The 13,194-nt window shown below is 39.6% G+C and overlaps 1 protein-coding gene across 1 annotated transcript in view; it reads left to right on the top strand.

Annotated features, from left to right (window-relative positions):
- efr3a (EFR3 homolog A) overlaps nucleotides 1-13,194 on the top strand; it is a 108,946-nt gene that overhangs the window by 25,785 nt on the left and 69,967 nt on the right. The window contains exons 3-5 of the mRNA XM_015378337.1: nucleotides 6,993-7,069; nucleotides 7,510-7,637; nucleotides 7,848-7,998. Coding sequence (XP_015233823.1) covers nucleotides 6,993-7,069; nucleotides 7,510-7,637; nucleotides 7,848-7,998 — 356 coding nt within the window. The remainder of the gene's footprint in view (nucleotides 1-6,992; nucleotides 7,070-7,509; nucleotides 7,638-7,847; nucleotides 7,999-13,194) is intronic.

Raw genomic sequence — 13,194 nt, 5'->3', positions numbered from 1 at the left:
CCAAAAATATTCCATAAGTTGAGCTACAGAGAGGTAATGGATTTTAACTTGAAGGAGTTCAAGAATTGAGCCATGAGGTACCCCACGTGATATTTGTTTGTGGAAATTTGAATAGGTAAAACTCAAAAAGGTTTTTCCAGGGGTCATGTAACACTCTAACATCCATATTGTTTTTTTGTTTTTTTTGTCTTATATCACTCTATAATTGTCTTTTGACAACAATGTGTCTTGTCAAAACATGGTTTACTTTAGAATTACACCACAACACAACATTTTTTGTCTACCGTCTCTGTAACTGCCCACTTAATTTCAAGTTTATTATTTAAGTCACTTTATTTATACTGGGAAGATTTTATATTTGTTAAAATTAGCTTAAATTGGAGGGTAAAAAGCTTGTGAAACTGGTTTGGACCAGATTAATTCACAACAGTGTTGGAAACCAGAAACAAAATCTCGGCTATTAAAAAAAAAAAAACTTTCTGCTCTCAAAATATTAGGCTGAAATTGAGGCCATCAGTTGGTGTGATTTTACTCTTACAGTATTGGAGAAATGAAAATTAAGCTCTGTTAGAAGCGTTGATAGAACTAATCCTAATGTGGCTCATCATTATACAACTCAGTTTTGAAACAATTAAATGTTGCAAAGCTATCTGATGTGAATGCATATCTGCAACATTTAGCTATATTTGCATTCAATTTACATGGAAACCTGCCCTCCCAAGGCTTCTCCAGTTCCAGGATGTCCGTTTACCTCTGTGTTGGATCACATTTTCCTGTGTACACAGAGCCTGGTAACCTGAGACTCTGTGGTCAGGCCAACATCAGACCAAGCAGAGTCTCAACTTGGCTCTCACAAAGTGAGGTAATTCCAGGTGATTGTAGACACGCCTACCAAGGATGATGCTCATTGGTTTAACTTGCTGCCAATCACCTATGTAAAGTTAGACAAGTGGCAGAGAGAATCCAAAAAGGTGTGGCGCAGATGTACATTGTTGGATAGCCAGTGACAGTGAGGTACAAACACGATCTACAAATTTCTAAATGTGACAACCTTCTGAAGATCTTTGGGTGGATAACTTTCAGAAGAATCACTTTTTTATCTTTAGAGATTATCCTACCAAGGACCAACAGCTGGAATAAAAACCAGTTTCACTCATGCCATCTCTTTGTGGTTTTCTGAGGAGATACCGCCAGGTGCCTCAAACAGAGGCTGATGGAGCCTTTAACTACAACCGAGCCACAAACAGAAGAGGCGTCGCTTGCTCTGGTAGGCCAAACCTTTAAAGAACTATCGTTTGATATGTTGGGGTTTCAAACTCCAATACATGAGGGAATGTGTCAAGCAACTTTCCAGATATGTCTCAGCTTCTCTGCTTCTTAGTCCTGCATCTTGCTTTTTTTAGAGGGGTATTGCACCTGTCATTGAGAAATGAAGTTTGAGGCTCCAATGTTGAGGTTTCAGATAAAGATAAAATCACCTCCTTGGTCAGTGCTTTCGTAAATGCATAAATATTTCAAAAAATTTTAATAAAAAATGTATTCTTTAATTTATAAAATATATTTTCTGCCTTCTATACCAATAGCAAAAGTACCAATACACCAAATTAAGCTTTTGACCATAACTAAACTGTTGGAACTGTGTTGTTGGCTAACAAATCATTGCCAAACTCCAAACTGACAGCAAATCTTTAGTTCTTGGTACAAAAATTAAAATACCTGCGTTTAAGGCTTGTTCACTCCATTATTCAGTCATGTGTAGCACCTCTTGGGTCATTCGCTGGCGACTGGATAGAGGACGAGAAGGTCATCTTTCCAAGCATGTAGGACAGAGTTCACAACGCTTGTCTCCACTGAACATCTGTCCATAGCTCGTCCCTCTGCTTGTTTGATTTTATTGTTACTCCATCATGTTAGATCCTACAGTACCAAAGTTGTTGCCCCTATGGGAGGCTGTGCACAGTCGATCTACAGTCATTCTGCAAATAGAGCTAAAATGTTGTACTCTGTGTTTCACTGGTATTTCAAGGATCTGTTGCCGTTTCCATGGTTCTTGGATGGTCTCTCTAGGAATTAAGTTATGTGAGGAAACCAGACGGAGACCCAATGTGGATGCTTAAGAATATTGAAGTCTTTTTTTAGGAATGGTCCAGTTTCCAGACCTTGACATTACTGGTTATCCCAAACACTTATTCGAGGACCTTTCTGTAGTTTGTGATCTAGCATATAATGCCAAATTGAGTGCTTGACTCATAAAACAATCTTGTCGATGAAAAAAGGTGGCCATTGGTCTTCCACAGAATGCATAGATGAGGAAGATTTTCTTCAAGTAACTGAAGCTCTTAGGGTTAAACTTAATCTGTGATAAAATCTGGTTGGTTTTGAACGTGTTTGGAGAGATTTCAGTCAGCTTTTGGCTTCAGTAAACCCTGTTCACCAAAGCCGTAATGCGTGGTAGATTCAGACTTGTATTAAAAACTCTATTTAACAGTCAGATGCACACAAAGTGTGATGGACCACAGCAAAGGTAAAAATCTCTGGAAGCATTATACATTTGTATCTCTCCATAAAGTAAAGCATTAAACTGAAAAATAAATGTTGAAAATAATTTTTTTTACCTTTATAATTTTAAGTCTTAGAGACCTAACTATTCAATAGGATTATAGTTTCTTTCAGATTCATACTTAGCATTAAAGGTAAGAAATCTATTAGCCAATGGGCAACTTGATGGTTTTTACAAATTTGGAAAAACAAAAGAATTCCTACCTTCAGACTTGTTTTGTTTGTTTGGTGTCAGCTCCAGAGTTTTTCCACTTTGGTGTGATTATTTATTCACAGCTTGTGCTTGATGATCTTGATCTCTATTGGAATCAATAATGAATAAGATTACGTTGTTGACCTCTTCACTTCAAAAGCCAGTCGCAGTTGTGATTTATGAAATCTCTCCACATTAAGTAATTTTTGCAAGAACATGCAAATAAGTTACTTCATGTTGAATTTTGATGCATTTTACCACTGGGTTCTGTGACAACAGGTGGTCATTGTAAATGCATCAGGTTTGTATTGATGTGTTTGTTGTCGGGATGCAGCAGGATGATGGATCTGATCAGCTGTAATTGCCCCTCCTCACCCAGCTGAGTTAGTCGCACCTCGCTGTAATTCATCAGTCTTGGTCTACGCAGACCTCTGCATCCCAGCCCTGCTGTGTGCCGTGATTATGTCGCCCCCTCTGCAGATTCATCACCAGACACTAAAACTGATGCATTGCCTCTATTACAGTACTGAGGGCATGATGCTCCCAGCCAGAATGAATGAATCTGCTGTAATTCATTTCCTTCAGCAACTCCTCCTTAAAAACAAACATCTGAATAGTCACCGAATTCAAACATGCTTTGTTTTACCTTCCAGTTAAAACGAGAGTTTGAAGTCTTTCATGGATAGTCACTGTGGGGATGAACGCTGTTTGGCTTTTGACGACTATTCCGTTCTTTTAAAAGTAAGAATAGAGCATTTCAAAGTTATTTATAGGCATATATACATGATAAAATAATGCTTCTAGCACAATGGGTTTTTTAAAGATATTTGTTTTTTCTAACCTGGAAGAAAAACACTAGCCTTCAAAGTAAAGCTGTCTTTTCCTGTTTGTGTGCTGCCATTTTCATGAAGTTCTCAATGTGTCGTGCCACTTCCCAAGGCTGAACAAAGTCAGAGAGCTTGAAAGACCCAAACACTGATGCAGATTGGCCCCTAAAAGAGCCACTCTAATTTTTAGCCCGAATCATTGCTCTCTGACTCTCATCATGTCTGCCTGATGGGGGAAAAAGTGGGCAATTTGCAGTGCATGTGCACTGAGGTAGGTTCTTCCTGGAAGGGCAGCCTTAGATGTGCCCAATCCAGTCGATTTCACAGCATGGGGAAGGGCTAAAGCTTAGAGTGCGGAGTTACTTGCGCACAAATCAAGCGAAATATCCTTTTGGTCCTGGTTTTGATACAGGAATAACACAACATATATAAAAACTAAAGCAAACTTGAACTATCTTTATTTTAGTTAAGCAAATTGCACAATGTTTTAATGCCTTACTAACCTGGCAATCCCAGTTGACAGTGTGTTGCATGCTCATTTTAGCTATATGCATTATCAGTCAGGGCCTGCTCCCATGGAATCCATTCATGGAACAAAAATGAACATTCAGCAAAACTTTCTTAGCTTAGAATGCCTGCCTACCAAAGTTTGGTTTTAGCCAGTGAAAACGTAAAAAGCAACTGGTGCCATAAGAAACCACTACAAGGTATGCTTGAAATTCCCTTGCTCTTATTTGCTAGACGAAATTGTTGTTTCAGATGGTCTGAGAGCTTGACACCTTTTGCTTTTGTCCTAGCTCCAGCGAATGGTAGGAAAGGCTTCTTGTGTGCATGGTTGTTCGTTTTGGCGTGTATCTGTGTGGCCCTGCAATGGACTGAGGGGATGTCCAGGGTGTACCCTGCCTCTCCCCCATTGACTGCTGGGATAGGCTCCAGTCATTTCAATCATTAGACCCTAACTGTTCCTCTGGCCAAAAGTTCTTTGGTCAGCTTCCTAACCAATGCACTTTTGGCTCTGACTTCCATAAAGGCATACTGCTGGGACACCAGTACTACTGCAAAGCAAGTTTTACATCAGCATGGCCTTACAGGATGATGACAAATTAAAAACCCTCAGGACCAAAACTGAAACTTCTAGGCTGCACTAAAAGCATCCTACTTCTCACAAAGACAAGATCAGTACCTTCTAGAGATGGACAAGATGGTTAGCTTTGGCAGATTGACCTCAACAAGAGAAAGGTTGTATAGTTTTGGATTTTAATCTTAGGAACACTGTACTAACTGTCAAGCATGCTGATGGAAGCATCTTACTGTTTAGTGCATCTGGTTCTGGTCAATTACATGATCTTGATGGAAAAAATAAGGATGTCCAGATATTTCAACATTAACTCAAATCATCTACTGGATGGTTGACTCTTGGCCAGAGCTCTGCGGAGGATATTCCAGAAGCTTGTTGGACGTTATCCATTCTAAAACCAGTTTGTGCACCAATGAGCTGCAGACAACAACAGTTACAGTAGCAGCCATTCAAAATAGCCCTTCCCAGCCAAATGGCAGCCAATTTCCCTCCCACTTCCAGCCACTGGAGTGACCCGCTCTTGCATATTTTTTTAACTCTAATTCCACCCTTTAACTGAATTACAGGGTCTGACCAGGAGATAATGCTTCTCTTTTTTGTAGAAAATTGTAGATTCACACTGAAGGCATCAAAACTATGAATTACAACATGTGGAATTATATACTTCACCAAAAAGTGTGAAACCACCGAAAATATGTTTTATATTCTAGGTTCTTCAAAGTAGCCACCTTTTGCTTTGATTACTAGTTTGCATTTATCAAAGCAGTTTTGATGCCTTCAGTGTAAATCTACAATTTCTATAGACATGGAAATAAAAAAAGCTCTTTGAGTGAGAAGGTGCGTCCAAACTTTCAGTCTGTACAGTAGTTGCCTAGAGTAACCTTTGGTTTTGGTTTGAATTGGTTGAAATGTGGGATTGTCAGATCAGAGATAGGAATGATAGAAAGGTGGCCTCTCTTGAGTAAAAAAAACCAGACTAATAAAAGACTTTCCAGTCCTGGGCAGGCACAGCACACCAATGCCTGCCCTTGGTGGCGGGACTGGTCTTGTTGCCTCTTCAGAGAAGACCCCACCTTTAGAGCTTAACACCCTCCTGCTGCTATGCGGAGCAGGCTCTTCACTGGTGGAGGCCAAAAGTCTTGGTGCTCCTCAGACATTTTAGGTATTCTTTACTGTAACTTCTTCTGGTTCTGAATCTGGTTGCACACATAGCAATGGAGGGATAGAGCGTGCAGGTCTCCTCCCTCACAGATCTATTGAAAGGTTGGTGTGTGGCAGAAGAACAGCACTTTATTCCCGTTTTCAACACCTCCCAGCTGTTTAGTATTCAGAATGTGATTTCAGGTCCACAGCAGCCGTCTGAGGTTTAATCGATTCATCCTGAGCTGAGCTCCACCTCGTCGAGTCATTGTTGACCTTAAACTGAGGAGGCACCCTGACTCACCTGGTTCACAGCCTCAACGTGTAAAACATGCTTTGTGTCGGTGGATGAAGTCTGTTCCGCTGTTCTAACTGACAGACGAGAGGGATCTTTACGCAAAGCGGATTTATTTCTGTAACAAGGGGGTTTTAGAGTGTTTGGATCTTTGATTTCCATTAAAGGGATTTTGGGCCAAAAATGATTTTTTCTTAAATGAGGCAGCTGAACGTTTGAGAAATGATCCTCCAGCCTAAGATCCTTTGAGACTTAAAAGAAAATGATAACATTCTCATAATGACTGAACATAGTTTCCTTGTTGTTGTTTTTTTTGTCTTTTCAGATGAAAATAAAGAAGCTTTAAAGCATTCATTTATTTACAATAAGCTCTCATTTTTTTTTAGTAAAGATCATTTTTTTAGTTATCTTTAGCCATTTAATCTATCCATAATATTTTTAATCTATAGATGTAAACATGATTAGAAATGGATCAAATGGTCTGTAAATACAGATGGATCTAGAGGTTCTAATCGGGTTCTGCATTGTCTTTCTGGTCTCCAGGCAAACTCTGGTCTCTTCTGTGACTTTGGTTTCTCACCTCTCGCCTCTGAGCCGTGACTCTGACTCATCCCTGCGTATTGTCTCACTGACTGCACCCCATAATACTGATTCATGTTAGTCACTCGGCGGTGCCCTGTCACTCGACTGCTGAATGCAGAGGAAGTCGGGATTGTTATTGTGTTCGCATGAGTCATGAAACCGGTTGAGTTTCTGCAAGTTTGGCTGCAGGGTTTGAAGCCTCCGCTGATATGAAGTTCTTCAATCTGCAGCAGCTGTTGCAAATGAAGAATATTGGGGGGTGAACAGAAGTTTAGGGTCTTCTGAGCTCAGATTTATGTTTTTGTGTTGCGTTTGCAGGGGTCTGTGGCTGCTGTGGGCCGCTGAGACCGAGATACAAGCGACTGGTGGACAACATCTTCCCAGAGGATCCCAAAGTAAGTTCAAACGTGCAGTGTATAAAAAAATAACTATACAAGTCTGTTTTTCTGATGAATCAGCCCTTATCAGCTCAAAGTAGCTCCTGCCCTTTCTGTCCTAATGCCAGTGGGTCAGTAAAATAGCTGGACTGGCCAACACTCGGCCAGGTTTTAAAATCACAATCAGAGTTAATGTTAATACTTTAGTGCAGCGTTCAATCAAGTCATTGCTGCTGAAGGGGAGGTGTTTGCTGTGAGGGTTTGTATTTTCACTATAAATCTGTTCCATCAATGACCTGACCTGAAAACAGTGATTGACATCAAATGAAGAAGTTTTAGAATCACTTTTTTAGTTAAAGTGTTTAAAAGTATCAAAATATTTTAGTTGTTTGTTTATTTTGCCAAAGCAATCCGGTCTTCTTTAGAAAGGTGTAACTCTGCTCTCTGCTTCTGATCAGGATGGCCTCAGTAAGTCCGACATGGAGAAGCTCACCTTCTATGCCGTCTCGGCACCAGAGAAGCTGGACAGAATCGGAGCGTACCTGGCTGAGAGGCTGAGCAGAGATGTGGTGCGACATCGCTACGGGTGAGGAACTGATTTACGCTGAGAGATTAAAAGGAAATGAACAGAAAGGCCCGTTTGGTCCACACCTTTTGGTCCTTCATAGAGGTGTCAGGCAGTTACCTCAGCGCCCTACGGTCCGTTAGAATCACAGCCTAGTTTTATGCATTCTCAATGCTTCCAACTAATTATGCAATGACATAAAATGAGCTTTAACGACTGAACTGTGTGCAGGAATGTTGTGATTGCCATGGAGGCTCTGGACCAGCTGCTGATGGCCTGTCACTCTCAGAGCATCAAACCCTTCGTGGAGAGTTTCCTACACATGGTGGCCAAACTGCTGGAGTCCAGAGAGCCGGACCTGCAGGTTCTGGGAACAAACTCGGTAAGATCCACATCATTTTTTAACAAATTAAGATAATCTATAAAAGAACAAAGCTCAGTACAGGGCCGAACTGCACATTTATTTATATGATACATCAAGGTCAGTCCATCACAATACTCTTTAGTGTAAAAGAAATGGGGGAGTTTGTGACACAGAGTCCAGCTTTGGGGTCTTCCTTTTGAAGAGAGGCGGTTTTATATCAAACAGCTTTCAATGTTTTCTTATTCTGCTTGGCCTGCAGTAACCTGCTACAGTTTGGTCCAGGAAAACTTTCTAAACATAAAAACAAAACTGAGATACTGGATGGAGCTTTGGTAAATTATAGAGATGAATTTTATTATTTTACAAGCTTGGAAAAGAATGGACCAATATTCAGCATGGTGGAAAAAAGCATTTTTTTCCGTCTTACATTATTGTTTTAAAGTTTAAAAGATTAAGGCCATTTATTTTCTATCAACTAAAGTGGTTTTAACATTGATGTATCTTTAATTTTCCTTCACATACCTCACTTTATTGTTTTAACCTTTTAGGGTTTTGTGTTCTGAGCTGATAAACAAACTAATCTAAAATTTAAAATTCCAAGCTGATGTTTTATCATTTACCTTTTTTACTATTTGTACTCTCTAATTGAAACTCAGTGAAGGATCTTGAACTGTTTGGCTTGCATAAAACACCAACCTCTCAGTCTGCTGTTTTCTGCAACCTGTTTTAAATTGTTTGCTTTATTAGAAATGATTGGGTTCAGATTTCTCTAACTCATCTAATTCCGTCCAGATGAATAGAAAATTTTGGCTTGGCTGATAAAACAAACTTGGGAGGAATGTTTCCTGATGTCATAAAATCTGTCAGGGAGACAGTAAAGCTCGAGTCTGGAAGAGCTTAAAGCTGAGATTCTTTGGCAGCTTCACTGAATGTTTTCCTGTGTACTTTCTGAAAGGAATTTAGGTAGTTTGGAAATGTCCTTCTGAGTCAACAAGGTTTGAAGGGCAGCACCAGCTGATTGTCTGAGCTCATTGCTGATGTGTTTCCATCTTGTCATAGATTTACACAACCGTTGGCTCCGGAGCAGTTTTTTACAGCCTTGCTCCTTAGGGACCAGATATCCTCCATGTGTTTGGTGTTTCTCTGCTGTCAAACATCTGATCTAAACCAATGGGAAATAAACCACTGATCTCTGTTCATTCACTGGATTGCTGATAGGCCGTCGGTAGTACAGGGTGGAGTAAAGTCACCAGCCAACACAGTGGTACTCCCTAGTTAGACCCATTGGAATGTAGAAAATATGCGCGCTACATTGATGATTTTGTCATTTTCAGGAGGGGCTTAAAGCTTTTTGAATAAAGATAAATGCACCACTTTGACACACACTTGCTGTCTCATAGCATCTGTAGATTACTTTAATTTATGGTAAATAAATATGCACATCAAATTGTATAGTCAATATGAAGTATGTGAAGTCTATATATCATGTGTTGGAGAGTAATGATCATGCAGTCAGATATTCAGAATGTTTTTTTTGTTCCTTCAGCAATCCAGTGAATAAAAACAGGTTTCTGCTATGCAGGGTATCTGTCTAAGGGGTAATATAATCATTTGAATCAGGTGTACTGGACTGTTTGACCCTTAGGACGGAGTTTAAGAACCGTTCTCCTAAACTTTGATGAAGCAGATCTAAAGGATTTTGTTTTATTCTTGGGACAGTCCAGTTCTTAGAGCTGATTTGAGTGTTTTGGAGAAATGATGTATGTAGAATATTAGCTCTCTAGGACTAGACTGAACTCCCCCACCCCTCCCTCCCGTTTTAGAACAACCCTTGGTCTGCTAAAGATGTTGATGCAGTCTTTATAATGAACAACTTTCACCCCTCCTTCCTGAGGGCTTCTACTTTCATATCTAACTGAATGTTTTTAAGCAGCTAATAAAATCTCCTGAATGTTTAAGGCCCTTTCCCTTCTTGTGTTGGTGAGAAACTGGCTGTTGTCGCTCCAGTTATTGGCTCTGGAGTAAAACCCAGAAAATATGAGCCCATAATCTACAAAGTTAACCCTTAATTTAGCACTTATTACCTTATTTTTACCAAATAGGCTCAATATGTCAGTTAGCATTAGCCCTGAGGCTGCTAGTGGAGGTTAAACATCTAATATGGCTCTCACTCTGGCACTGAAAATGGCCTGTAACACATACTCAGTAACCAGTAATAACATGATCAGCTTCTTAAAGCTCCCACCAGATCCTAGCACCGATTGCTCTCCTCCCAAGTCTGCTGAAGGGGAAATAAAAGCATTTCTATCTGTTCTTCCTCCTGTCCGAGCCTGTATCCTTGCTATTGTTAGCGCTGCATCTGAGCTGCGGGTTCAGATGCCTTTGCATTATTTATGTGTGGTATTTGGACTCTGACAGAGGAGAACAGATGGGGGGGACATAAAACCATGTCGGGTAAATCATCCTTTATAGTAGATCTGTTCGTTGTAGGTTTCCCTGGGTAAAGCAAAGAACTGCTGTTTCTTCAGCTGGATCATCATTCGTTTAATCAGTTAAAGATTCTTCAGAACAACATCTGCCTAATAGTTTCTACAGCGTCTGCTTACAGCGACCAAATACAGTGGAAGGTGACCAAGCACCATAGCAAAACAATGGAGGAAAAAAACAGAGAAGGGCTCTAAAATTGACCATACCAGAAAAAACGCACCTTCCTTTAATAAGGAATGCCGCTCATTCTGCAAGCTGAAAGTTATAAAAAGAAGACCTGTTGAGCCAGATGATGCTACAGATCTCACACAATTGTTTCTGTCTACTTTCACCTAGAAGTTTCTGTCATTTTTATAAAACTGTCTTGTTTTAGTTTTAGCTGAAGTATCCTTTTGCTCACTTTCCTACATTATCATAAAAGAAGATGTCTGCATTTTTTTTTTTATTGAGCTCAGCATTTAGCTGGACTCCATTTCTAATGTGATGCCTTTGTTTTATCTGTTTCAGTGAAGGGAATGTTTTCATAGTTTAGTAGAAATACTCTTATGTTTCAAGCTGCGTACCAAATCTGTTTGGTGTTTAAGCACAAAGATAAGAAGGTAACCTTGGAGAGGAGAGAGAGCCGTAGTGGGAGGAGGTGGTAAACTTCACAGGCAGCAGAACCATCATGTTCATCTATCTTTGCTTTACTCCTACCAGCTTACGTCCAGTCTTTTCACTTAGGTTTAAATTGTATTGTTGCTGACATTACTGCATCCCCCTTCAAAGGCAATGATTCGTTATTCCAGTGAGGCTCAAATGTAGGGTTTTTATGGGCTGGACCTTCCAGGCGTGCCACACATTCAGTTAATGGAGAATAAACTTCTGGTTTGATGCAAAAGCTGAGTTTTTCCAGTTTCCTCTTTATTGAATTCCATTTGTTTCCTCCTCCTATAGTGATTTCCCTCGTAAACACTGGGTTCACAGATGGCCAGAGAAGGGTCAGCTTCTGCTAGAACAGATCTTTGTTTCTTCCTGGTGTTTCAGCTTTCTTGTACACCAATTCAGAGACGGTAACATTAATGGTGTCAAAAATAATCATTTAAACAAAAATAGCATATTACCCATTCAAACCAGGTGAGAATAACTGCTTAAACATAATAAAGTCCTAAAAAGTGTAGGGTTTTTATTTGGATACTTGGTGTAGATCAGTGGCTGCTACTTGAATTAAGAAATTAAAAGCAATTTGTGTCAATTTTTGTTCAAACTTTCTCAGATTTTGCCATGTATTTGTCGAAAACTTTATTTCCTGAAACTTAGAAATGTGTTGGTTGCCTTCACAGAACCTGCAAGTTACTTATTGCAGGTTACTTTCCTAGAATGATTAGTTTACTCATGTAGACCCAGCAGGCTAGTCCCAAAATGTGGGAGAATAAGCACACTTCAAAGAACTAATAGGAAAACAAAAAATGTCCCCAGCATTATTATTATTGCCATAATTTTCTAAATAAATGCATTTTGCACATTTCTACTTTAGTAAAACACGTTTACTGGGTTTAAACTCTCATTTCAACTCCCTGCAATCTTCTAGCAATACTCTCCTCTACATGATATCACACTTTCTACATAATCACAGATTAACTCAGAGCGACTGATGTAATTGCTTTGCAGAACAATGATCTTCCCCTCCCCACCCTTTATAAGTAAATATAAATACTTTAGTCATGCAGTAATAACTGCATGAAAGTACATTTCTTTACTTAATAGAAGATTCAATGCATTCCACAGATTTAATGTTTTTTTTTTTCTACAGTTAATTTTTAATGAGTTTTTTTAAATTCCAACTTGAACCAGTATAATGAGAGATAACAGCCCTCTCCTTCCGTCAGTATAACTGCTGTTCTCATGACCCAGCAGCACTTGTGTAGAAAACCCGATCCTGTCCTGCATCATTATCAGATATAACTGCGCTCTCACTTTCATTCATGTCCTACATGCAGCAGTAGAGACGTGTTATCAATAATTAAAAGGTCTGGATGCGACACTGAGCTTTTGCTATTTTTCTGTTTGTACAAATGTGAGGAATATGAGCTGTAATTGCGATCTGAGGAGCTGGAAACATTATTTTTAAAACTTTGGCTCAGTATTTAATTTATCTGCCAGATAACAGCGCCTTTTAATAGCATATACGGATAAGCAGCATGTTATTACTACTATCATGTCTGTCATATTTTAACCTGTTTTCTTTATAGATATGTGAATATCCTGTTGCAGGACCATTCATTTTTATAACTTCATATCTGCTGATATGCCCTTAAGCTAGTTGTCCATGTCTCCCTTTAGTGCTCTGATCATTTTTTATGCAGAAACACCACATTCACACAGGCATGTGGATGTGAAGGGGAGGAGCAGGCCGATCCTTATTGCTTCTTTAGAACTGGGTCGGCCTTTTTTGCTACAGCACTGGACTGGTTTAAATCCTACCTGAAGGACAGGGATTTCTATGTGTCAGGAGGCAACTTTAAATCAGAGACCACAAAAATCACATGCGGGATTCCTCAAGGCTCCATTCTGGGGCCCCTCTTATTCAACATCTGCATGCTCCAATTAGCTTCAATTATAGAAGACTACAAGAAAAGTTATCGTAACTATGCAGACAACACACAGCTTTATATCACAATGTCACCAAGTGACTGAACCGATTAATATGTGGATGCGTCATAATTTTCTTTGAAATTAATAAAAATC

The sequence above is a fragment of the Cyprinodon variegatus genome, unplaced genomic scaffold (assembly GCF_000732505.1).
Source record: "Cyprinodon variegatus isolate N-32 unplaced genomic scaffold, C_variegatus-1.0 Scaffold170, whole genome shotgun sequence".
Classification (NCBI taxonomy): Eukaryota; Metazoa; Chordata; class Actinopteri; order Cyprinodontiformes; family Cyprinodontidae; genus Cyprinodon; species Cyprinodon variegatus.
This window is presented reverse-complemented; position numbering and strand designations above follow the sequence as displayed.